Source organism: Tursiops truncatus, chromosome 2, assembly GCF_011762595.2.
Source record: "Tursiops truncatus isolate mTurTru1 chromosome 2, mTurTru1.mat.Y, whole genome shotgun sequence".
NCBI classification, from domain to species: Eukaryota; Metazoa; Chordata; class Mammalia; order Artiodactyla; family Delphinidae; genus Tursiops; species Tursiops truncatus.
Genome location: NC_047035.1, coordinates 155829698 through 155856275, shown reverse-complemented (window position 1 = coordinate 155856275; position 26578 = coordinate 155829698). Strand labels below are relative to the sequence as shown.

The window sequence follows — 26578 nt, the reverse complement described above, 5'->3', positions numbered from 1 at the left end:
CCTGGCTGCTTCAGTCAGGACTTATTTCTACTCAGAAAAGAGTTCCCCAAGTCCATGCTGCAAAACGGGTCCTCATTTTGCTCAAAATGATACTCTGCCTTCTTGCAGGAGGTACCCAGTCCTGTGGCTCATGGTAAAAGCCAGCACCTGTTTCTCAAACCCACGTAGTTCCTGGGGATGCTTGAGAAGCAGGACAAAGCACTGGGGGCATCCTGTGAACGTGACCCTGCTCCATCGAGCAGGGGACGCTGGGAACAAAGCTCTCTCCTCCCCTCAGGTCAGGGGTCAGACACGGTGGTTCTGATGAGACCTTGGGAGTGGAAAAAGCCCAGGGCCTATTTTTCAGGTCTGCTTGAGGAAAACGGAGCTGGGGGAACAGGGCTTGAGTGCAGACCCCATTGGACACTCCCCCTCCCGCCCCTACCCAGGGGGCAGCCCCTGAAAGCAGCTGAACACACTCATGCTGGCATGACCAGGGGCCGTGCTTGGGGTGATGCTGCTGGGCGGGGGTGTGTGTGTGTGTGTGTGTGTGCGGTGCACCAGCACGGACCGGCCTGGCTGCCAAGGCCCCTCTAATGTGCTAAGGACGTAACGCAGTCGACCAGACACCGTCACCAACAGACGGCTGTGCAGACGAGAGGAGGGTTTAGCACCGACATTGAAGTCTGCACATCTGGCAACGGGTAATGATCAGCTGAGCATCCTCCTCGGCCTGGGCCGGAGGGTCCCCCAGGGCACCTGCTCTGGCCTGCCTGGCGGAGCCACGGCCCGATTCTGGGGCTGGAAGGAGCTCAGCCCGCTCAGCTGGGTCAGAGCCTCACAGACCCTCCAGAGGCTGAGGCACGTTCCCGCGGAGGGTGACTGACAGTCTGTGTCGAACGCGCACGTTCTGCATGTTACCTGTAAACTCCCCCATCGCTGTTCCGAACTCCTGCTGCGTTCCCCACCTCCTCCTTTCACATCGTTTGTACGTACTGCTGACCTTCACCACTAGATACTAAGTTCCCTGAGGACAGAGATGCCTTATTCGCTTTCAAGTCCACACACACACACACACACACACACACACACACACACACACACACACGGCTACCTTCACTCATAGTAGGTGATGGGTGGATCCATGGAAGATGAATGAACAGGGCAACACACAGCATGAAATGTTCCCACGCCGCTGTAAAGAGCACTGTTGGGGCTTCCCTGGTGGCGCAGTGGTTAAGAATCCACCTGCCAATGCAGGGGACGTGGGTTTGAGCCCTGGTCTGGGAAGATTGCACATGCTGCGGAGCGACAAAGCCCATGTGCCACAACTACTGAAGCCTGCGTGCCTAGAGCCCGTGCTCCACAACAAGAGAAGCCACCGCACTAAGAAGCCCGTGCACCGCAATGAAGAGTAGCCCCCACTACCAGCAACTAGAGAAAGACTGCACGCAGCAATGAAGACCCAACACAGCCAAAAATAAAATAAATAAATTTATAAAAAAAAAAGAGCGCTGTCTACAGACCCAAACAAGGTTTTTCTCTGTTCTTAGTTCTTTAGTATCTACAACAGCTTCAAATATTGACTGTTTCCCTCAACTGTTAATTAATCCCTTCTACAAATACTTATTAGGACCGTGTATTTTCCTCATCTCACCCACGACACTCAGTGCTGTCCCAGACTCCCGCCGGCCACACTTGGGCTCTCTGTCCCGCCGTCCTCTCCCTGTGTGCCCCCTTCTACCCCTCACCCCTGGGGGCTGCCCTGCTCAGCCCCTCCCCGCCTCCACTGCCAAGGCCGGGCTCTGGGGTGCCACACCGGGCAGGGCCAACTCTGTCCAACCACCGCACTGCACTGAGGGGGAGAAAACAGACCAAAGGAAGCAGAGATGAAGCTGGGAAGGAGAGGCCGTGGTGACCCCAGCATCTGAAGGAATGGGGGGGCACGGGAGGGAGGGGGAGCGTTCGATGGAGAGAAGCAGCAGGAGGACCCACAGGTGCCGCCCGGCCAGCCAACCGTTACCACATGGCCGCGACAGGCCAGAGCCGGGGCCGCACCCAGAATTAAGTGGGGAAAACAAGACATTCCCCGCCCCAGGAGGCTGCTGGAGATCAGAACGGAGGGGAATCAGGGACTGGGGACAATCCAGTCCGTTTCTGGAAACAGGCCTGGATCCAGAAGCTCATTCTCATGCGTCTTTGGTGTTTGTTTTTTATTTTTAACATCTTATTGGGGTATAATCGCTTTACAATGGTGTGTTAGTTTCTGCCTTATAAGCAAGTGAGTCAGCTGTACATATACATATATCCCCACATCCCCTCCCTCTTGTGTCTCTGGTCTGACAGGGATGAGAAGAGGACAGGGGAGCGCCGGGCGGCTGCAGAGCTGAAGAGGCCGGGCCGTCCTCCTAGTCTGTCCCTTCGTGGCCCTCCGTGTGGGCTCCGGGAGGCCCCCCTCCTCTCCTCCTCACTTTTCTGGGTGCAGTCCTGTTCCCAGCCCCGACCCCGACATTCCTCCCTTCGACCTGTCCTGTGTTCCTCGGGCCTGGAAGGCACAGCTCTCCCTGCTGGTGACAACAGTGACAAGGACCCCGTTTACTGGAGGCAGCACGGGCTCCGCCTCCAGGACATCTGGGCTCCAATTGGGCTCGGCCTCCCCTCTGCCAGCCTCCCTGGCCTTGAGCCCATTAACTGTCTGCCTCTTGGATTTCTTGGCTGTGAAGTAGGTGTAAAACTGAACGGACCTCGAGGGTAAAGAGAGTAAATGCTTCGTACACTTGAAGCTAAAGAACAACTCCCAGGGCAGAGCAGACTCTTATCAGCTGGATAACAATCACAACAGTATCACCCCCCAGTAATGAGGATAATGGCACCAAAGACAAAGCACGTGCCGGACACACTAACCACGCTTAGTTAGCATTTGTAACAACTCTCGCAGTCCCACGTGCCACAGAGAACATGGAAGGTCAGAGCCCTGGGGACGGGAGGCTGGTTCTCGGTCCCACCCTGCCCCCCGAGCCTCCCCACGCCTGTGCCTCTGTCCCTCTTGGTTCCCACCTGGGAAGTGTGGGGGGACATGGGGAAGCAGTGAGAGGAGGGAAGGGGTGACACACACAGGGCTTCACAGGAAAGGGGCCGGGACATCAGATGTAAATGTCCACCAGCTCCTGACACCTGCCCATCATGGCCTTGCTCCTTCTGATGAAATCTCAGCAGAGGACGGCCGTGGGTGAGGGATGCTGCCTGGCACGAGCACGCGTGGGTCCTGGTTAGCAGGAGCCCAGGGTGCAAGGATGCGTGTACAATGGTGCCCCTGCTTGGCTTCCGGGCACCTGAGCCCCAGAGGGCCCGGAACTGAACCTGTGATCTGCGTCAGCAGCTAAGAACCCAGCTAACCAGGCACTAGATCTTGTCTTGAACTCAATCAACCCTTCAGTTTCTTACCCTCATTTCCTCTCCCCTCCATGCTCAGAATCGAGACATTACAGACCCCGGCCCACGCATCCTCGGGGAACCGTGGGCCACACCCTCTTCTGAACACTGAGCGGGCCACGTGGCAGCTTCCCTCCTGGTTGTCACTTAGCTCAGGGGCTCCTCCCTGGAGCTCTCCCCTGATGAGATATGGGGGGGGGTGTCTCTGAGCTCCCTGAAGTTTTATGAAAAAGCATGTGTATAATGGATGCACTTTTCTGGCAGCAGATCCTAAGAAGCTGGAGGACTTCCAACGCCTCTAGATAGACTAAAAGTGATGCATGTGAGTCCTGGTAGAAAACCATCGAACAAAGAGGCCTGGGGTTGGTGGTGGCGACAAGAGGAATCGAGAAGAGATCAGAGCTCGGGAGTGATGGCGCAGAGAATGCAGGAAAAGGATGAAAGAAGATGGCTCTTTCTCCCCCTCAGAACCTATACACAGTCAAGCTAACAAAAGAAAACAAAACCAACTAGAGAGTCTCCAAGAACATGTAAGCTGGTGGCTGACACCAGGGCAGGTCCCATGCCAAGGCTGGAGCTAGGAAACTAGGGGGCAGCACGCACGTGGGGACTCGACAGGTGCGCCTGCCCACCTCCCGTGGGTCTCGATGCGCCTGGACGTGGGCCATGGGGCCACAGAGGCACCTGTTCCCTGCACGGGGTCCTTCTGTCCGGCCAGGTGGAGGCCCGAAGCCCATTCTCTAGTCCATCCCCCCAGAAAGAAACCGTCCCCGGGAGGACACCCCTGCACCACTCCCGGGCCTTCTAAGCACTGCTAACATCGGCACATCACAGGGGTGCATCTGGGGTTCCGTGAGAGCCTGGGCAACTTTCGTGGGGCAGAATCTCTGGACTCTTCACCGACAGCAGCGCACGTCCTCCGTGACGGATGCTTTGTCTCTTCCCGCCCCGGATGTTCCCAGAGCCAGAGGCTCCTCACCTGTAGCGTGGACATCTCCCCGCCCCTCCCCTCCCCTCCCATTTAGGGAAGGGGCTTGGGGGCCACGCTGCTGCTGGGAAAGGCGTCTGTCCCACGCTGGGAAAGCGGCTCGGAAGCTTCGTGGGGACACACCCTGAGCTTCATCCGCTACCTCCTCAACTGTACCAGGCTCTCCGGGTACCCACAACACCATCTCTCCAGACCTCCAGCTGCTGTAGACTCAGCCCCTGGACGGGCAGAGTTACCCACCAGGGCCCGGCCAGTCCTGGGCCCCCCAGGCTGTCTGAAAGGGGGTGTCTGCCTCTGCTGACTTTGAATTCACATTTCTGGTTGTTTCTCCGTCTGTTTCTGTTGTGAGCACACCCTGTCCTGTCATCCTCCTCCGTTCCTTCCACAGCGCCTCTGCTTTTCCACCCACCAGCCCATCTCATCGCGGCTCCTCCCACACAAGGATCCTGAAAGGGCACCGGACGGGAGGCGTGGGGTGTGTGTGGGTGTGTGATGCTGATTCTGGTTTGGCAAATAGCTCTTCTCTGAGAAGAAAACCACCCCCATTTAACCTCACAAAGCACGCTGCTCGGATGGGCACCCGTCAAACCAGGGGAAACAATCTGGGTGACGAGAAATGCAAAACACTTAAACGAGTTTTAGGAAATCCGACAGTGTGCCGAGATCGAGAGGGCTAAAAAAAAAAGAAAAAAAAAAAATTGGGGGAACACAGGGCTTCAACTTTTCACTCATTACTCGGGAAAAGAAAACCCTTCTCCAAACAAGGAAATTATGTACCAAACAGATGCACATTATGCCTACTTGAAACTTAAGATTAAAAAAAAAATTATTTATAAGGAGAAGAGCATGAAAATTTAATTTAATGTTCACCTTAGGTAATTCTGTCTTATTGTTCGGAGCAATTACCATAAATCTGCATTTCAATGAGCGAGAACAGATGTCAGTTGTTACAAGCGCTTGCCAATCAGGTCTGTTAAAAAGTGACAGATGGGGGTGGTAATGGCACATTCTCAGAAGGCCTGTTAGCACTTTTCGCAGGAAGTGTGGGTTGAGGAGGCTGCTTGGCTGTGGGAAGAACTCGGGGTCTTCGTGGGTCCAGTTTGCACACCTCCCAAGTGTGTCCCTGACGTGAGGTTCTCAGCCTCCAATGCACAGTTTTTGCTGAAGTCTTCTTCCCTCTTCTCCGCTCGTCACAGACATTCCAAGCCCGCCTTTGCTGGGAGGGGATCTCCAACAGGTAAAGTAGTTGCGATGTTGTTCTGGGAAAATATGTGCCCTCTATGATTTCACTGTGACTTTGGAAACTTAGGCCAGATATTCTGGAAGCGAATTACTACCAGCTTTCCTGAATATCAGAAGTCTAAGGGAAGCAGTTTTCCCTTGTTTATCACAAGATGCTCTTCTTTGGCCATCGCTTCTTAATCTCTGTAATCTCTTACTAACAACCCCTCACCCTTGAAAAATACTTCCCCTGACAAAAAACAACCCCCTCTTAATAAATTTGGAATGTTGTCCAGAGCGAAAGGAGGAGGTGTTCCTGGGGCTGACTCACAATTGCTGCTTTTTGAGCAGTTTGGGGGTCCTCCTGCATTGTTTATCGATGGCTCAGAGTCGTTTGTTATTTGGCCTCTTCAACCCTTTGTGCAGACCAGTCACCCAGGCTCATGCTGACAGAACATACCTGGATCTGTGGAGACGCGGAGCGCTGTGTGACCATCTTGGGGGCCAAAGGGAGCTCGGGGTTTGGATCGGTTTGTAATGTGGATCTGCCATTGATTAGCTTAGTGACTCTGGGCAAGTTTGTTAATTAACTTCTCTCTGCCTCGGTTGCCCCACCTGTAAAACGGGATGCTAACGGTCCCTATCTCATAAAGCGTGATGATATTTGGGAATTCTGTATGCTAACCCATAGAATACCATTTCCTGGTCCTTGGGCTCACAGAACGTATTCGAACTTTTTGTACTTCAGTTTTCCCAACTGTTACGTAGTAACAAGTAGTGGTTTTGTCCTTGGCTGTGCTGTGAGGATAAACCCCATGATTATTTCAAGAAGCTCTGTGAAAAACAAACTTGTGCAATACTGCCCTTGTTTTGCTAACACGATGCTTTTTTGAGATGACAGTTGTCATAAATAAGTGGAAAACCGGAAAGCCACTTTCCCCTTAATTCCTTCTTCTTCAGGAAAAATCCAGACCCTTGGCCTGAACACAGACCCCACGTTTTTGAGATTTCAGAAATTCATGGAATACGACAGTTGAGTGAGAAATGGACACATTTTTATCAGAAGTTATGAGAGGGAAAGTGAAATCAATCGACTTGAAGAATGCACATAAATGCAGTCAGCTTATAAAAATTTTATCCTTACTAATCTATTTTCTGCTTTTTAAATTTCAGATTTAGTAAAGGTTCCCTTTTATAAAATCATAAAACATGCCTGAAGTTATTTTCAGTTTGAAAGGAAAATGGTGGTGTTTTTTTTTGAAAAAAGAAGTATAGTTGATGTCTCATTCAATTTTATTGATGTAAGTACTTAGGAACTTGTCTCCTCCTAATTTTTTTTTTTCTGTTTTTTTCCAGCTTTCTTTTATTTTCTCCTCAAATGGAAAATGTTTACTCATTCAAATGAGACATTTTAGACTCTAGTGAGACACCTCAATTTCCTGAAGGACAGACCACTCTGTTCTGAGAGCTGTTCACAGCACAGTGCTCGTTTTCCGAAATGATATCTCACTCTTTGGTGATGGTGCTCTCAGCTGCAGTACTCGAATTTTCCACGTGGAGTTTATTCTCTGGCCCTGGAGGACATGAACGTGGCATCTGCATTGTGGAGATGCCCGCTCTCTCTGCCACAATCTCACTCAATTTACCAGCATCGTAAACCCAGGGGTGCTTTGGGATGAGCCACCTCTCGGGCTCCTTCGTGTTGCTTCCACCGTGTATGTCAATACCATGGGCTGTGTGACACGTATGACGCTGTACCAACTCGCTGATCCCAAGTCTCTGACAACTCGTTCATGAAGATACAGTCGTTAGGTTGTGTAATGGTCTGTGGCTTAGACATCAGGCTAAAGTCAAATTTCTTAATTAAAAAACCAGGTATTTCACTTAAGCTTCATTGGGACTGTATCCAACACTTATAAATTTACTTACTCATCCACGCAAAACAGTCACAAGTGCCCCTTAGAGGAGTGAGGGCTGAGGCCACGCCCTCTCGGAGCATCGGTGATTCAGAGGTGAGGGAGCGGGGGAAGGAAGAGAGGCTTTTTAGGGGAATGCGGAAGAGGGGCCCTCCGTCCCACAAGTCGGTGCTCTGGGGAAACGTCCTCCAAGAAGGGGCCTCTATGACCCACCCACTTTCTGAGACTGGCTTAGGTGACTGGCGCTGACAAAAGTTAAGCCCTACTCTTGGGAGAAGATAAAGAGCAGGGGGCCAAGAGCACTTGGTTGAAAAAAATAGCCCAAACCACGATGCTTCCAACACTTGGGAAGATGAGACCTGATTCTCCACAGGAATGAAGGATACTTGTTATAGAAACGGCCAAGCAGACAGAACCCTGACATCCATGTCCTTGGTCCTCACTACTCGAGGTGACAGTGGAAAATGGGCCACTCGGCCTTCGAATGCACAGCTTGGGCAGCCTCGGTGCTGAATTTAATGCCAAAGGTTCGAGAAAGGGGTATTTTGGAGAGCCAAGCGCATTCACAGACCACCTTTAAATTAGCCATCTGCCCCATGCACCTTCTCAGGTGATTCCCAGATACCCTCCATTTTTAAATGAGCACACGGCGTGCAGATGCTACCATCCTGACCTGACCTGGCGAGCCATGGGCGCCTGTGGCCTAATGAAGAGTGACAAGGCGCACCGTCCACCCGAGAAAACATGCCTGGCAATAGCCTCAGGACCCAGTGACCTTCTTTGCATAATTCAACTGTGGGAACGGGAGAGCCTGAGGCTTCCTCTAAGGAAAGACTCTAATTCTGGATCTGGGTGGGTCCCTTCGATTAGAAGAAAACCAAATCTTGCACTGGCGGAAAATGCAACACATCTCAGCATTTCTTTCAGAGCTTGCAATCTGGAAGGTTTTCTCTTTTTAAAACGTAGAAAACTCTCTGAATATTTTAGTTCTGTCTCTCCAATCCCCTTCACAGAACTAAAAATAAATCAACTGTTGAAGGCGATGCTCAGCTCCAAGGCCAGCTTCCCCAAAATTCGTCAACATTCTGCTGAATGGTTTCACTACTTATTATTTTAACATGTATTTTTTTCCCACAATAATCTAAAAGTGTTATTACAATAGAACAAGCTGGGGGTACCAGATTTAAAGCCCCACGGGTAACTGAGCATTGTTTTTGCTGTAGGCGAGTATGTCCCATCAGACAAGTTATATTAACCCTGGAGGCCGCCACAAAAGGCTGGGCTGACAACAACTGGACATACAGGAACAGAAATCTGCGTGTGCTCGTTCCAGTGTCTCCAGGTCCATTCAAAATGAAACAAGGAAAAAAAAAAACCCACAAGGATATGCATGTGGGAGGGGAAAAAAAAAAAAAAGAAAAAAGGAGTTTTCATAGTGACAAATAAGGAAATCAGCCTTTTATTCTGTACATCCTGGGTTCATTTCATTGACTCAGGGTGTCCTTGGTGAAAACAAACTGTGCTCGATTCTAATACGCCCCAAGTCTGTTCTCCTTGCCTCCGCTCCCCTATCTTTTCGGAATCAAGCAAGGAAGAAGCTTCCTCACTGCTCCTCGCGGCAGGTTCCTGGCACCTGTGCTCTGATTCATCGTGCGGGCTGCCTTCCCTGGCCCCGTGGTGTGGGTTAGGATGTGAGCCTGGAAGGTGACACAGCAGGACTGACCTTTCACTAATCACTGCCCCTCAGTTACTACTGACACAGCTCATAATAAAAAGAAATCCTTCATGAGCCGGCTTTCAAATCCAGTCCCACTTTGATTTTGCTCAAGAACGAAGATTCTACTTTTCCATAAAAGATTCTGATGCGCAATTCTGTCAACTGGGGTTCTGAAGTTAAAAAAAAAAAAGGCACCCTGTTAATTGTCTGTGGTTATCAAGGGACTGCAAACGGTATCAGAGATAGGCCTGCAAGCCTGACTTTCATTACGAAGGTCAAAACACTCTTATTGACTGCCTATTATTAAAATTCTAGAGGGATGTCAATCATGGCAGCTGCCCTGGATATAGGAATCTTGTTGGAAATCCCCCAGCCGGCAAACCCATTAAAAAAAAATAATAAACACAACTGTGGAGGGTACTGTGCAGGAATTCTCAGCCCCCCAAATTTTCTCATAACTGTTGGAGATGCCAGAGTTAGAAGATCAACTTCTGAGCAGCTGACTCTAATTTTAACACCTAAGCCAGAAAGCAACTAGGACCGGTAGTTACCCTTTGTTCGTCTTTTCCCCAGCTTCTGAACCCATCCCCAATTCAGACAACAGCACGGTCAAAAGGCAAGGCTCGCTTCATGACTTACCAGCCATTTGCTGAATGCCACTGAATGCACCCAGGTTGCTGGAGGAGGTGGCCTGCTGCAGAAGCTGCAAAAGAAAAGAGAAAGGTACTGTCAAAATGAAGTGGAGCTTGGAAGTGTACTGTCAAGGGAACTTCCCAAGTCCACTGAGGGCACGTCCAGTTCCCTTTACATTTACATAGTTGGTTGCTGCTGCCTGTTAATGGGCTGAAGGTTCCGAGAGTTGGGGCTATAAATCCATGTCAATGTCTAATCTTTATTAAAAAACACAGACACTGGGGAAACTCAATAACGTAGCTGCCTTAAAACAATTCATCAATTTACTTTTTAACAACCAGGTGTTAAATCTGTGGGAACCAACATGGCGTGACTAATGCTCTCTCTCTGGAGCCTAGTAGTTCCCGTAACTCATCTCTGTCAATCGCGGTCCATCCCTAGGTCTCCTCCGCTTTCCTTCACAGCTCAGTGTCCTACAACCTTCATTAGAGAGGTATAGATTCACTGACTCTTGGGCTAACAGAGAAGTCACTGTAATACCTACAGACGTAAGTGTACGTATCTGCAGCCAGAGTCACTGTCATGACTTCATGACCAAGACAATGGTCACCCATCTTAAGATGGTCTTCGTTGGCAGAGAGCAACATACTACTTGTCAGAACTCACAAGTATCTGGTGCTATGCATTATAAATACATCAGCATCTTTTAAAAAAGAAATGAAGACAGCTGTGAAAAGGTCTCTGTATTTTGTTCCTAGAGCTTCCAAAAATACATTTAATCCCCCATATAGAAACGGGGGGTACCACAAGGTAAAGGCATGTGGTTACTGTTCGAAAGCACTCCTTTATTCGTCCACATCAATTGAATTATAGGTTAACTTAGGTGCTATACTGTTTGACTGGGCTTATTGATATTCTCCTTTTGGTTGATCAATACAGCCGCAGTTTGTACCTGGGGGCAAGTGTGGAGTTATCTCCTATACTCAAAAGTCCATGGATGCTAAAAGCACAGATTCACCAAATTTATTATTAAAAAACTGCTATGGTACTATGAGCTTAGGAGGAACCAGATGAATTCACTATTTAAAAAATAAGCTCTCAGAATTTGTTTGGAGTGCTGCGAAACCTAACGGAGAGCACTGCCACTCCTCCAGGTAATGGTAGGTCTCCTCAGCTTAAGAGGAAGGAAACTCTACAACTGGATGTGACTCAGAAATGGGCATCTAGCAATTGACTTAAAAGCACCAAGGAGAGTGGAATAGCGGTGGCTGATTCAACGTGTCTTAGTGACGATGATTAACGTAATCCCTATGGGGATTAACATGAACAGCTGTGGGCCTTCCCTGGTGGCACAATAGTTAAGAACCCACCTGCCAATGCAGTGGGCACAGGTTTGATCCCTGGTCCAGGAAGATCCCACATGCTGCAGAGCAACTAAGCCCGTGGCCACAACTACTGAGCCCATGTGCCACAACTGCTGAAGCCCATGTGCTGCAACTACTGAAACCCACACGCCTCGAGCCGGTGCTCCACAACAAGCCACCGCAAATGAGAAGCCCGCTCACTGCGACTAGAGAAAACCCGCACGCAGCAACGAGGACCCAATGCAACCAAAAAATAAATAAAATAAAAAAAAAAGACAAAAACAAACATGAACAGTTCCCAGACATACGTCTGCAACTTTCATTCATCCTTCTCGACTCAGGGTAGTATACTACCTAGACATTACACACAGACACACACAGACACACAGAATGAGAAAGAGGAAGAAGCTAGGAATTATCTGTTTTGACAGAGAGAAATCCCTTATCTTGGTTTGATTTCTTGGGTTTCCCATTCTCTTGTGGTTGCAAGCCCTTACTCTCTCCTATATTAGATATTAAAAAAAATTAAAGTTTAGTCAAGGTCAATGAGCTTTGAAGATACTCTGAGGAATTAATAATCTTTACTGATTAGTAAGTGGCAATACCTGGAGTGTCATTAAACTACTTCCGTGGATTCTTCCCACTGACAACCACTCTTTGGTGAGCCACAGTCAGAATCTACCCTCAACACAGAGGCAGGAGATGCCTTAAAGGCCAAGGGTCTTTTCAGAGAAATGGGCTTCCGATCGAAAGGGGTAGAGCAAACTTGGCAGAGAAAGAATGGAAGCCCTCGGTAGGGGAAAACGTAGTTCAGAGCGTGTAAGAACACGTTCTTATCAATGAGGTGGGGATGAATTCTCTTTCAGGATTCAGAAAGAATTTTCAGATGTGATCAAAGAAACATGTGCCAGAGATTTCTGTGAGCCCTGGGGCATGGGAGATGGTCGAGAAGACCAGGGCTAGGCACGTGTGTCTTGGTTTTCAGACATGGTGGAGCAGGAAGCTGGATTCTTAGAAACTACGAAAAGGTGAGCCTGACGTCAATCTCTGATAGAAATTCTTGTACTTAAGGCGATGATCTGTGAACAACTGAGAAACACACGTTTGTGAAAAACAAATGATTGTTCAGCTAGACTCATTTTTTTTTCTCATGAAGTTTCTAGACCGATAGACCAAGAAAAAGATATGGCAAGCACATATAGATTTCAGCAAGACATGTGATGAAATCTCTCATCTCTTATCTCTTTGTGGATAAGATGGAGAAATGGCTGGAAGGTGGCAGCAAACTTGGTCACTGCTTGTATTAATAACTCAGGGGAAGACAGGAGAGGCACGCTTCTCCAGCAAGACATCCAGGCATGTCTTGAGTAGCAATTACATGGCAGACACCAACAGGCAGTGGGGTGGGGTGGATAAAAGAAGAATGTGAGTCACATCTGTCCTTGGAGAAGCAGCCCCGCCGGATGGAGAGAACCCATGGAGGGCTGAAATCCTGCTTGACCACCAGTGTCATGACCTTGGGTAAAGTTACATAACCTTTTTAAAATTTTTATTGGAGTACAGTTGATTGACAACGTTGTGTTGGTTTCAGGTGTAAAGTGATTAAGTTATACATATACATATATCCACTCTTTTTTAGATATTTTCCCCATATAGGCCAATACAGTGAGTGTATCGAGTAGAGTTCCCTGTGCTATACAGTAGGTCCTTATTAATTATCTGTTTTATATATAGTAGTGTGTGTAGGTCAATCCCAGTCTCCCAGTTTATCCCCTGCCCCTTTCTCCCTTAAGCCTCTCCCTTTCCTCACTTGCAGAAGCACGGTGATCTTACCTTTCAAGGTCACAGGAAGGACTCTTTTACAGAACAGTATTGGTTCTGCTACAAAGTACGGAATGGGTCATACAATCCTGAGAGGGACAGTTCAAATGTCAGGAGAGAATTAGGACGGACGGACGGACACACACACACACACACACACAGGCTAGAATAAAAGGTCCAAAGGCACACTATGAAATTATATTAATAATGTGTAGTCCAGCATTTAGGTTCCAAAGCAGAAAAGGGGGGTAGAGTAGCACGCTTTAGCAGTAGTTCAAGTAAAAATAAATAAAACCTTAGAGGAGTACGAGCTGCCTTCCATTGCTCTCAGCTACATTAAGATATTTTAAAGTCCACAACAGGGGTCACTGCTCATGCTGTGTGGATCTTCCTGGGAGGAACTGTCTCGCATTCTGATTATGGCATTTTAATAAAGACACGGGCAAAGTAAAACAGGCAGCACAACAGAAAAAAACAAGGAGGTGGAAAGTTTAGAAACAATGAAATGTAAGGGCTAAAGAATTGGGTCTATTTGGCCTGAAACAGGATCTGAGTTTTGGGTTTCAAATAGATGAAGAAACATCTGAATTTAGTTGACTTCGCTCCACGGGGAGGACCCAGTGAAGGAAAGTTCCATCCGAGGTCCTGATGTGGAATGGACCGAGCAGGGAGGTGGTGAGAGAGCCAACCACGGCTGCCTCAGCGCCGTTAAGTCATCACCTATCACGCATGCCGCACCCCTGCCAAGGCTGGAGTTTGTGCGGAAACGCTGGTTAGACACTCAGCCCTGTGGGACCCCGCTCAGCCTCCATGCGGCTAGAAAGAAGAGTCCTGTTCCTATGCTCATCAGCTTCACCTGGAAAAATATTCTTCATCGATGCTGATTTCAGGAATTTCCCGGCATTCATAATGTCGCAGACGAGCTTTTGGTGCACTTAGGGGACAAGGAGCCTGTAAGAGCCCCACTGGGTGTGCTCCTCTCTCCTGGGGACCACATGCTGCCCCCACGCCCCCCCAAGAACTTACCGCCAGGTACTGCGGGGTGAGGCCGCCCAGACCCGTCAGGTTCCCCCAGGTGGCAGTGTTGAGCTGCTGCATCTGCTGCGCCAGCTGCTGCTGGAGACGCCTTTGCTCCTTGTCCTTCTGAGTGTCAGCGAACTTCACCACAATCGGTGAAGAGCAGCCCTGTGGTCAGACACAGCGGAAAGTGGAGAGGGGGTTACAGCCTGGCCCACTCCGCTCAGGACACTCAGTCAGCTCGGGGCCTAGCTTTCTGAACTATTCTGCAGCACAGGGGATGGTCTGGCCTCGTTTTTAAATGGTTTGATGGTCCTTCTTCTTCTCTGAATAGTACCATCAACAGAAAATTCCAGATCCTGTCACTGGTGTCTTTGGGGCTCTGGTGGTCGATGAAGCCATCTGTGCTCGTGCTCTGATTATTACACTGCCTCTCCTTCTCTCTTCATGGGTCTTCCTTCCACCATCCCAGGGCCTCCTCAGAGACAAGAGACCTTATCATTGTCCTTTAATTAAGCTTCACGGTTCGCTTGTCTGAAAGATGGACTTGTCCTGGTGTGTCTGCCTGTTTCCGCGTGTGAGCAGGGGACAAAGGAGGGGAACGAAATGTTGTAATGGGAATGAACATGCCTGTCGCTCACGTCTTTTTTTCCCACTCTTTCCAATGTTAAGTATTTTTGAACTTTGGAACTGTAGGAATCATATCGACCCAGTAATATAATCGGGAGAAGTGGGTTTCATTTTAGGAACATGGATGAAGGAAGGAGATTTTCAGAGGACACGGGCATGGACCAGTGTCACTGTCCCCATGTTTTCAGAAGGGGTTCTCCTCCTTCTGTACCACATCTACTCTAGCTGAATCCCAGGAGCTACAACAAATCAAAAAGAAAATATCAGAAGCAGTCTAGTCCAAGGAGACGCATCTCAAATGGCAGGAGGCGATGTCTACTTAGCTTCTTTTCCTAATCAGTCTCGCTGTTCTAGGAGCTTCTGTGTTCGTTTCCTTTAAAAGGCAGGAGCAGAGGTAGTGAGTGAGAAATGGCCAAGGGTTATATAACAGGACCAGTTCATGTCTGATACGGAGAAAAGCGTTAGGGAAAGTAAGGGCCTGACACCTCAGGCAGGAGGACTTCCTTTCGAAAGCAGCTTTTCGACATTCGCCACTTGGCAAAGACTCAGCAGAAACCAACTCTCTTCCCTCTCTGTTTAGCTTGCTAAACATCCCATCACAATTAAGGCTGTGAAATTTTGCTGAGATAAAAAGAAGTTAATTCTACCCAAGCGATTAAAAAAAACCCCACTTTTTATTGAAACTCAGCATGATAACAGACCTCTCTCTTCTCCTCCCAGAAATTTAATATTCCTATTTAAATGAGCTTTTCCCTTCCCTTTGGGTTATTTTTCTTTCTCCTAGAAAACAGAGTTGCATTTTTTTCTTATCACGTTGGGTAGCTACTGGGGATGGAACTATGCATACGTGAAGCTATCATGCCTGCTGTTACCCCCCAACATGTGAGAAAAGTGAGGTGACTGGGTGTTGAACCTCCAGCAGACTGGTCTTCAGCTCTGGGAGTCACAGTCATGGCACAGATGTTAAGAGTCAGTAAACTGCATAAAAGTAATGTTTCCACCGTTTAAAAAATCTATACTTCATTGTTCTTCATCTGCTCCGTGTTTCAGCGTTTCATCACTTTAAAGACAGCAAAACCACTCTGAAGATGGAAATTACAGACAGCAAGGGTTTTGCCTGGAAAGGGTTGTTATTGTATCAAATTTGTCCCATAACAAATTATAGCATCTCTTCCTAACAGTTCATTTACGGTTGGCTTTTTTCTTCCTTAAATACCAAAAAATGATATAAAAGCAGAAAATCAGGCCAATGATTATAGTTCAAAAATGACTTGTATAAACCATGAAAGGGGAAAACAGGGTGGGGAGAGATTGGAGGAAAGTGGGAAAATCAAGGTACCATATAAAGATGAATGATTTTTAAAATAACATGTTCTTTTAAACTTTAACAGTGACATCGTTTTGAATTCACATCTCTTAGATCATACATCTTGGTGGAAGATGTAAGCCAGAGTCCTGAAAATAATGTAATTAATTCAAAAAAAGAAAACAAACTGCAGTGGTACAAGTGTAATGAGACTGCATAATATGTAATCTTCTGTTTAAATGTCAATATTTTTGAATTAAACAAGAAATTTAAGTGTCTGAGGGCTCCTCTGATTAAGCATGGATGTCCAGATTTAAAAACAAGTGCATCAGATCTGATTTCTGATAATAGCAGTATTAACAAAGGATCAAGGATTTCTGGAGAATAAATATGCCCCATTCTCTACAGCAAATTCTTTTCACTCTGAGAGCCTGTTATTTTCTTGGTTCGGGTTCATACCCAGTTCTGCTGTATTTTCTCGTGCTCTCCTTCCGTAGGGACCCAGGAGAACACAGACCTCCCACTCGGGCGGGGGGCCCTGGGTGAAGGAACTGGGGTGGCAATGTTTCCAACAGAGCTGAAAGAATTGAGGTTACAAAATCATCTAAGGTGAGACCAATTTAGGTACAAATCGCTCAATTACAGGAAATAAAAATCTTTAAGAATGAAACACATATATATGGAAGATAATAAATACAGGTCAAGACTTCCTTTTTCTTAACAGTACTTTCATTTCATCTCCAGACTGATATGAAGCTGGAAACCAGGCTGATCCCCGATAATGGAGCTCCCCAAGGTAAGGGAAAGGGTAGGGGGAGGGGACAAAAACATGATCACGTGTGTGACTGCATGTTGTTCAAGATTGGATTCCTAGACATTTCAAATCCTGCTAATTCTCTCTTATTGTGGCCGATTTTCACCTGAGCTTGCCTTCACGTAGGGGGGTGTGAGTGTCTTAAAAATGCATTGCACTGAAAGGAAAACACAGTGATTATATAAGATATGTTAGGAATATTGAAGTCAAAAGGAAGTTCGAAAAAGACAATAGGCTTTGCAATGCTGATATCAAAACTCAGAAAAGTACAGTAAACACTTAATGACAATGCCATGCACACTCTTTACCCCCCGCTTCCACCCACCCTTTGGCTCCCTAGAGAAAGGTTGCCCACAAAACAAGACCCATAGAGATCACTAAGCTCCCGGCATGCTTCGGGAGATGCAGCATTGCAAAAAACAAACAAATGAACAAAAAAAAAATTAAAACCCCCCCAAGAGTGGAGGCAAAAAAGAAGCTCAAACGATCAATAAAGAACTTTTTGGCACATTAAATAAAACTGAAAACAATTTTTTTTTCAAAAGATGAAAAACGTTAACTTCAGGTAACACTACAAAGCCACCTCCAGAAAAGATCACCCATACACAAAGATACAGTTTACATAATACAGCAGAACATGCACTCCCAAAGGATTCTATCAGACAATACAGAATAAGTAACAGCATATCACTCTTGGAGTGTTTTTGTGCAAAATTCTGAAAGGCCATGACCCGAATCACAGACTCAAAGTACAGAGCCATTGTCTACATTTGTGGACCCACGCCAGCCTATTTCTCTTCCCCGAAAGCCACTAACTCTCATTAGGAGATCACATTTGAGCCTTTGAGTTTCTTGGTTATTGTTCATTTTTTAGTAAGGGTGAAAATCTAATTTCTCGGGGGACTCTCATACATGAACATTTGCACTGGTTCAATGAGGTGGGAGAAGTCTTAACTTTCTCCAACATTCTTGATGCAAAAACAATTTGTTTGTCTCGATTAAAGATAACTTGACCCCGCATTAAAAAGAAAATAAAAAAGAAATGAAAGAACCCTGTGATTTTGCACAGGGCCAGCTGCAATTTGGAATGGGGTCTGTTAATGTTCTACCCATCCCACCCCTGGGGCTGGGGAACGTACTTGATTCTTGGGGTATAGAAGGATGCTCGGTTTAAATTGCATCATGAACTTTACACAGCAGGACCTGGGCCACTGCAATAAAAGGCTCAAAAAGGAACGTAGAGCAAGTGGAAGGTTTTACACTAAGTGCATTTCCAGTCATCAGGGGAAAAATTCAGAGAGAGAGGGAGAGAGAGAGAGGGAGGAGGAGAGAGATTAAGGAAGAAGGAATATGAATGAATGGAGAGAGAGAGATGGTGAAAGTTTACATCTGTGATTGTCATGTGAACAATCCACACAGGAGAGAATTGCTTTCCATTCCCCACCATTTGCACAAAGAAAACAAAGAAAGGGCAGATGATACAGTACCTCCATGGTCTGAGACTGATGCATGGCTTTGATTGCATTCTGTGCCATTGCCCTTGTAGAAAATGTGACAAACGCACAGCCTGTGGGAAACAAGGGGACAGGGAGCAGGAAAGACAAAAAACAACAAGACAAAAGGTTTGGACGCTTGTTAAACCAACACAGTCTACGAGAACTGCCACAGGACGACACTGTTCTCAGTAGTACATGAAATCAACAACTTCTCTCTTTGGTTTTTATCTCGTGTTGCTTTTTACTTACAGTGCTGACCTGCTAATCTGACCACAGCAGAAAGATTTACTGATGGATTAGTTTATTTATTTTTAAAATGGAGTCCAGGGGAAGGAGGCTGGGTGCTTTCTTTTTTTAAGCCACGGGTGGGGGGGGGGGAGGGGGTTTGAAATGCGCAAGACCTAGTTTGCATTTTCTAAAATAAAAAGTTGCGATTTTACATTTTCTCCTTGTCTGTCTTGACTTAGGGCATCTACCCATTCCGGCTCTGTATTTCAAACATGAGCCTTGCTTTCTAAGCAGCAAACAGTAAAATCCTCACACCCAGGGCAAATTAGCAACTAGATTCCAACAGCTCGAAATGTCAGCAAATAAATATACCTCATCTCTTCTGGGTAGTTAAAAACTAGATGTATGTATAAATATACACTCATGCTATTCAAATGCAAACACATATACCCAAATCCTGTACAAACGACTTAGTAACTGTTAATGATGAACGAAAACAAATGCTCTGTTACTCTGGGAATAGTCAACTGTGTGTATGAAGTAAAATTTAAACACTTGCATTGGATTTCTTATTTGTATCAAACCTTGGAGACTTTAAGTTGTGACTTGTGGATTCTTATCAGAGATTCCACCTCAAGTGTAACATACAGAAGACAATGTATATTTCTGTGAATGTCTCCCCTGAGACCCACAGAACTCTCCATGGCTATTTTTCTCCCCAGCTGTAAAATAACTAGAAGCTACAGTGCTTGTTCCTGCTTCTTGTAGCAGTGCTGGCTACCATGCAGGTCACTGCTCCAGCTACATGGCTCACTGCCCTTTCCACTAATAAAAGCACTGCCTTCTGAAATTTACATTTTATTCATCATGCACCCTTGGGCTTCTCAGGGAAAAAGACTGTGAAATTAATGCAGATTCAGGCTGATTTTATAATAATACCACCGCACACTAAAAGCTTAGCTAAAGCAACGCTGACTATTTCACTTATGATCTCTAATGACTTTAAAAGTGCATTGATTTTCAGCTTCTTTAGCCTTGCACAGTTTGAACTTAGGTATCAGAGAATAATTTAGTGTTCTACTCAATTGCCTGAAAACATTATTATTATTACTACTTAAAAGATTTCCCAATGAAGCAGATCTAAACACCGAGGGGCCGAAGCTTGTCATCCCAGAGCGAGTGCACAGAAGTGGAATTCTGGCACCAATCACGTGAGATGGTTGCCTCTGTGGCTGGGAAGCCAAACAGAACATTCTATATCCAAACAACCAGCGGGTGGCTTGGTGTATGGGAGTCACTGTGGGAGCCATTAAACACATTTTCTTTGTTTGCTCTGCATGGGTACCTGGTGAGATTATCAAGTCAATACTGTATTAGCACCTTTCAATCAAACAGCAGTAAGAGAAAGCAATGCCTGCCCACTACCCCCAAAGCACAACCACCACCAGTCATGAAAATAAGTCAATGCATTTTTTTTTTTGGCATCACGCTGTAATTTTTAATACACAAAAACTCTCTGTACATGGGAGGTTCCTCTCATTCATCTCTGTTAAGCTGTCCTCACTGAAGCCCGACGTCTAGCTCACGAAGAATGCCAAGCTATCTCCTATGGTTTTTCTGACGTTACAGCAGCTGGTGAAGCTGACTGTTTCAACATGCTGCCTGTACCTACAGTGGCTGTGGCTTCTGTCATCAACAGAAGCAGCTGGGCAGCCTTCTCTAAGGCATCTAGATGATGTGTGTGAGATCTACAACAGGACCTCTGCTGGCTCCATACTGAAATAGACTCAGCTCTAAAATGACAGAGTCCCCAGTTTACCATCTGTTTCAAAGTAGTATCTCTTGAAGATTGTGATGATCAGTGGTACTATTAACAGAGGAAATAACGCTAAGAGATTTTTCTTGTTTTTATTTTAAAAATTAAAAAAAAAAATTGGTGCTGCGTGGCTTGCGGGATCTTGGTTCCCAGACCAGGGATCAATCCTCTGCCCCTGGCAGTGAAAGTGCAGACTCCTAACCACTGGACCGCCGGGGAAGTCCCTTCATTTCCTGTCTGGAGGCTACAGTAGAGGCACAAGCAAATCATCTAATGGAGGCATATTTGAGGCCATAGGAAGCCCAGACTAACTCTGCCTTTTTTTTTTTTTTTTTGCGGTACACAGGCCCCTCACCACCGCGGCCCCTCCTGCCGCGGAGCACAGGCTCCGGACGCGCAGGCCCAGCGGCCACAGCCTCAGCCGCTCCGCGGCATGTGGGATCCTCCTGGACCAGGGCACTAACCCGCGTCCCCTGCATCGGCAGGCGGACCCTCAACCACTGCGCCACCAGGGAAGCCCCACTAACTCTGCTTTTAGGAGTCAAGAAGCCTGTTTCATTCACTTTGCTTGCTCTTATTATCTGGGAGCATGTGCCAAACCAACACAGCTTCTAAACGGAGGTTAAGAATGCATAAAAAAATGTAAAATGTCAACAAAAATCAATAAGGCAGAGTTTATGCATCTACCACGATTTCAGAGCAGGCAGAGCTTTTGTAAGTAACTTCGGGAGAAAGATCAAGCAATTAACAGGTCTCAAAAGCAAAGTCTTAGCAAGAGAACAATGAAATGATCTCTCTATAAACTCGAACCATTGCCCCTTCCCCTCTGTGAAACCTGCAATTAAAAGGTTGACTGATGCTTCTAATTATACAATCCTCATCCCATCCAAAAAATGATCTGGCAAATCTGATGACTCCTTTAACTTTCTTATTCTACCGGCAGTGGTGCAGTAAGAGAGAACTGGCCTCCTAGGGGCTCTGTCAAGTTCCCTACTGGGTGCTGTGTTCAATTACTTAAGGGAGAAAATGACTGTCATTTATTAAATGGGAGCACGTGCTGAAAGATTCACTCTCTCTGCCGCTCTGGATGAAGCTAAGCAACTTCAGAACCGAATGTTCCATGGGTTGGTAGCCAGTTAACCTTCGTAACATCTCTCAAACAGGAGGTCCTCGCTAGATTTTCATTTTCTTTTCAGCACCACTGAAAACACTGGCTTTGGGGTGGGCCCTCAAATCTGCACTTTTCACTAACGTAGGGTCACACAAGCTCCTACAGTCAAAATGGGCTGCTGGCTTCTTCTACAAACCAGCCAGATGACTTCCTGCTGGACAGAAATGACTTAGGTCAGTTGTCCTCTTCTGTAAGATGAGCTTCTGGGTACAGCAGAGTCTACTGGGTCTTGACGGACAACTGCTCCGACCTTATAGGGTCAGCCCTCAACTGTTCTAGACTGTTGCGCGTGCTGGTGACTGACCAAAATGCTGGAGAACTTAGATTGGGAGGGAAAAAATACAGGTACCAAGACAATAAAGCTATTTTTTGGGGGTGGGGTAAGATAGCCCATATATTACTGTCTCAAAGCTTCCAAATACATAATAGCAAAAAAAAAAAAAAAAAAAAAAAAGGCAAAAATTCCCTCCGTAAATGTGTCCAACCTGTAATTTAGCCTGCCACTATTTATTGTCTCCACTTTCAGAGTGTCAGAGATTGCTCAGAGAAATGAAAGGAGCTGAACTCCTCCTATTTCAGTGAGGTTGTCTTCTTGCTGCTAAAATAGATAAATGATTGACTGGGGAAAGGTTTCTCAAAGTCATTTCCTCCTACAGACGGGATCTAAGGAAAGCACAGAGCAGATTTTGGAACCCAGCTATTACACTTGTCATTTCAGTTGAAAGGATATCTTAAACTCAGGTGTTCTACCTTTTCTCTAGGCTACATGAGAATTTTGAGAGAACTAGATGAATTCTTGCTCTGCATCAAAAAGAAGGGGAGAGAGAAAGAGAGAGAGAGAGAGAAAGTAATGAAAAAAGTAGAGGCACTTTTAAAAGCACATACACTGATGCCAGGGTCTCTTGCTTTTCTGCTGCTTCTTTGAAAGAGGAGCAACAGCTGCTATATTTTAACTGAAGGAAGCATAATTTAAAATAACTTGTGTGGCTGAGAAGATTTCAGCCTATGGAAACTTGTTTATAAATTCCTCTTCAGCTGTAGAAAGATCTTAATGCAGCCAATTTTTCCTCTCAGTATCTTCTGAGCAATGGCAGGGTTTAAACATATGCTACGAGTATAACATTGGAGCATCAAAAATAATACTCTAATGTGCGATCCCCAACGCTGGGTTAGTTTATTTAAAATTGGCATGGAGAGATCTTTCATTCACGGCACCTGAGGCTGAGTGCGGACTAGGACTTAATAGTTGGCAAAAATCTCATCCCTGAGATGAGGCTGGAAGATTGCACCCAGAGCAGCGTGACAAGATGCATTTAATAACCCAGGGGGCATCTGATAAAGGTTTCCACATATCTGAACATTTGGGTACCACGTGGGCAAGACTAAAATGTCACGATCAGAACTGAGTCCTCTCCATGTACGTTTTAAAAGTCAAAAGCCCTCTCCCAATATCCTGATCAGATATAACGAAAATAAATGAGGATTTAATGGCTAAATCCAGTCTGTGGTCGCTAACATCCCTGAAGATACCGCCAATTCATTTGTCAAAGGTTTTGGCAGGAGAATGCTGGAACACCATAAACACAGCTGGAATATTCTTAAACCAGCAGAAGGTTACCTTAAATGGCAGTGAAGATCTGACTGCAGTTTATGGGAAAGAAAAATGAAATCAACCCCTTCACTGTCTCTGAGTTACAGATATTTTGTTGCTATGGTGCAGCAAACCTGGCAGACTGTAACCAAATAGTCCAATCGGACTGTGGGACTGTGGATAAGTGAGAACATGTGTATTTTAGGAAATCAACATGCTAAGGTGACACTGTCCAGTAAATATGTTGGCTCAGAAGCCTCAAGCTTAGATTCTGAGAGCAAACATCTCATGTCACTGGCCATGTGTGGACTTGTGCTACCCTGGCTTGCTTTCTCAATGAAGGCTCACACAGCGGGCCTGAGAGGTAGATCTGCCACTGCAGAAGGATCTGAGGATCATAAGGGGCGTGAAGGCATCTCAAACCAGGTTTTCCAAATCAGAAAAAGACGGCAGAATGGGTTACTGCCCCCAAAGGGGAAAAAATGCACGTTCAGATGTGGGCATACAGCGTAAAGCGAGGCAGAGTCCTAACGTTCGTTGAGTGGTTTCAACAGGCTTGGCAGGTGCTGTCCACGTACAGGCATGACAATTTCCCAGCGGGATGGGGCAGAGAGGTCCCATCTTAAAACATGATACAGATCTGGGTGATGGTGAATAACTACGGGACTTTTAAAAGTCTTTCCTGCCAATGTGTAGATCATGATTTTTTTTTTTTTTTTAAAGACAGTGATTCTAACTGAAAGTATAGCAAGGCTAAATAGGTACAAAGATGTGGGTCCTGGCAGCCCACTACTCTGATCTGGGGCAGGGGTACTGAATCAACAGCCTGGAGGAACCTCAGGTTAACACCTGCCAGGTAGGAATGTGAACTACTGATGTGGCGGAGAATGAACGACACGTGACGCCTGTTGGGGACCCAGGGCTACTAACTGCCTCCTCTGTCTTCCTTCTTGTAGCTGAACTGGGCAAAAGCAAAAACAAGAAACGTGAACCACTCAAGGGCACCTCTCCCGCATTATAATCAAATGGTTCGATTTAAATCCTTTCCTACTGACTAATTTACACCCTGGTTTAGTATTACAAAGTACTTTTCAGAGCAGCCAAGCTTTCATTTCACTTCATTTTTACTTATTTTGTAAACAGCTGAGCCAGCAACAGGCATGGAGACCAGAAATGCTGAGCGCCCCTGATCTGCAGCGCCGCACTTATTAATATTTGATTGAAAACGCCAATTCTTTAATGAAAGCAAAAGAGTAGCATGAAAGAGAACTGTTCTTTCAACAAATCACTGATTTAGGAGCAGTCCCCAGTACCCAGGAGTCCCTGGGTCCTGCTAATTGAAAAATGCAACACTGTCTGTCCTTATATCTCAGAACAAATGAGAATAAATGAGTATTTTCTTTTTTTGCCACAGGGAATTCTCATCCGTTTGCCAGAAGATCAGAAATTATTTTTCTGTTAAAAAAAAAAGCAGGGGGCAGGGAGGAGGATTCTACTCTTTACGTTGAACCAGCAGTTCAGAAATAGGCTGCTTCTGGTGTCAAGGGCTGGTTCATCAACCAAATGGCAGACGGAATTGGTCAGGTTCTCCCATCAAGTACAGTGTCTTGACACCCTTTCCTGTGAAAGTTTTGACCATTTAAAAAAAATCTCATCTGCAAAAATAGCTAACATATGCTCAAGGATCTCTAGGCACCAATGCTCTTCATCACTGTCCCCACTGGACAGATGGAGAAATTGAGGCAGAGAGTCAGTTTGTAAATCAGCAGAGGGAAAACAGGAGTCCAGCATTCCTACTTCACAGTCAAGGTCTCTATGAAACACCACGGATGGCCTGGCTCTACAAAAAACCTACCATGGCAGTAGCTAATCACGCCCTATCAGACAAGCAGGGCAGATATCTAGACTGCTGCCATTTTCGAGTGTGGAAACTGAGGACAGAGACAGGAAAATGAATGGACCACGCCCACGATTCATGTCAGGAGAAGTTCTGGGATGGGCCCCAGGGTCACTGACCTCTAAGGCACTATACATTTCCCTATGCCTATCGCTTCTTTCTCCATGCCATACACCTTGGCAAATGCAAAAGTGCAATGATAACACGCAAGTTGTGACTGAGAATAGTCACAGGGAGACAACAGTGGTTCTTATTACTAAACTGGCGGCAGAAGAGGGATCGCAAACATATTCTTTTGTCTTTCTTGCCTACTTAATCCTTCCTCAGCCCCACTGCCTTTTCCCGTGGTATTCACTCTCCTGGTCTGTCTGCCTATCTACCTCTCCTGGATCAGATGTGATGATAAGCTCTCCTGGTGCGTATCTCCAGGATGGCACAGAGGGACCCAGGATCGAAATCCTGGTATCCTTCTGCCTGCGAGGCTGGATGGGAACCAGAGGCGATGCGGGTGCCCAGGACAAGGAACTATTTTGGGTGACACTGGTAAAGGCATACGTGGTAGTGACAGATTAGCTTGAGGCACTGGGTCTGCTGTTTGGGGGCCCCACTCAACATCATGTCTTGCTCAGCTTTTAGACTCCCATCTTTCAGCGAGTGTTAAGTGTCATTTCCAGGCCTCCTCCTCCTTTTTTTTTTTTTTTAAAACCACCTTCAGAAGAAAATACAGGGATCACAAGCTTGGAGTCATTCCTCCCCCTCCTAGTTTTCCCCGAGATCACCTCTGTTTCAGGGCTTTGGAGGTGGAGGTAGGTGGAAAACTTTTGTTCCCTGTGCCTTCGATTCTAGAAGTTGGCATCACGAAGCTTTATGTCTAAAAGTCAAAAGAACAAATGTTCTTCCTCCCAGGGCGCTGAGTTTACGTAAGACCAGGGAGATGAATGAAAACTAGTCCCTGGATACTTGAGGTTTAACCTTTTCTTTCAACATGGGGCGCGGGCAGTGCAGTCCCAGAACCAGAGATGGGGAATGTAAAGACATTTCTAATTAGCCCTGTGGAAGTTGCCCTGGAAACCCCATTAATTGAATGAAATCCTCTCTGCGTTGCAAAAAGACGGATTTCTTACGAGAATGGAGAAATGTGTTTTCCGTGTGCATCTTCCCCTGGGCCTCCTGGGCTGACTCAGGAAACTAGTCAGATGGCTGGGAACACGGTGACAAGCCTTATAAGTGGTTTAAGGAGGGAGGCGCGTGGGTCCGTCAAAGGGGGAGGTGAACGTGGACAGAAGAGAGTCATCTCCAGCTACCCTGTGTAGCTGCTCGCGGAAACACTGGTTTTCGTCCGCACTCGGAGCCCCAGACTTTGCCTCTATCACGGTGACAAAGAAGAACCTACAATCTTCTGGACGAAGCCACTTCTCTGTCACTTAACGGATCCCTGTGTTTAGGACTCCAGGAGCTCTGCTCTTTGCCATAAAACCCTAACGCCCTGAGACAGGCCTGGTTTCCCTGAGTCTGTACCTGCACTATGCGGGGACAGGGGC

General features: G+C 46.5%; 1 protein-coding gene across 9 annotated transcripts in view; it reads right to left on the bottom strand.

Moving 5' to 3' along the window:
- The window catches only part of CELF2 (CUGBP Elav-like family member 2), a 525704-nt gene that overhangs the window by 47374 nt on the left and 451752 nt on the right, over positions 1 to 26578 (bottom strand). For 8 of the 9 annotated variants that reach the window (XM_073801535.1, XM_073801536.1, XM_033852343.2 and 5 more), the window contains 3 exons: positions 18326 to 18405; positions 14098 to 14256; positions 9893 to 9956 (listed from right to left, as the gene is read on the bottom strand). In XM_073801535.1, coding sequence (XP_073657636.1) covers positions 9893 to 9956; positions 14098 to 14256; positions 18326 to 18405 — 303 coding nt within the window. The remainder of the gene's footprint in view (positions 1 to 9892; positions 9957 to 14097; positions 14257 to 18325; positions 18406 to 26578) is intronic. The other variant, XM_073801537.1, reaches the window with a different exon arrangement.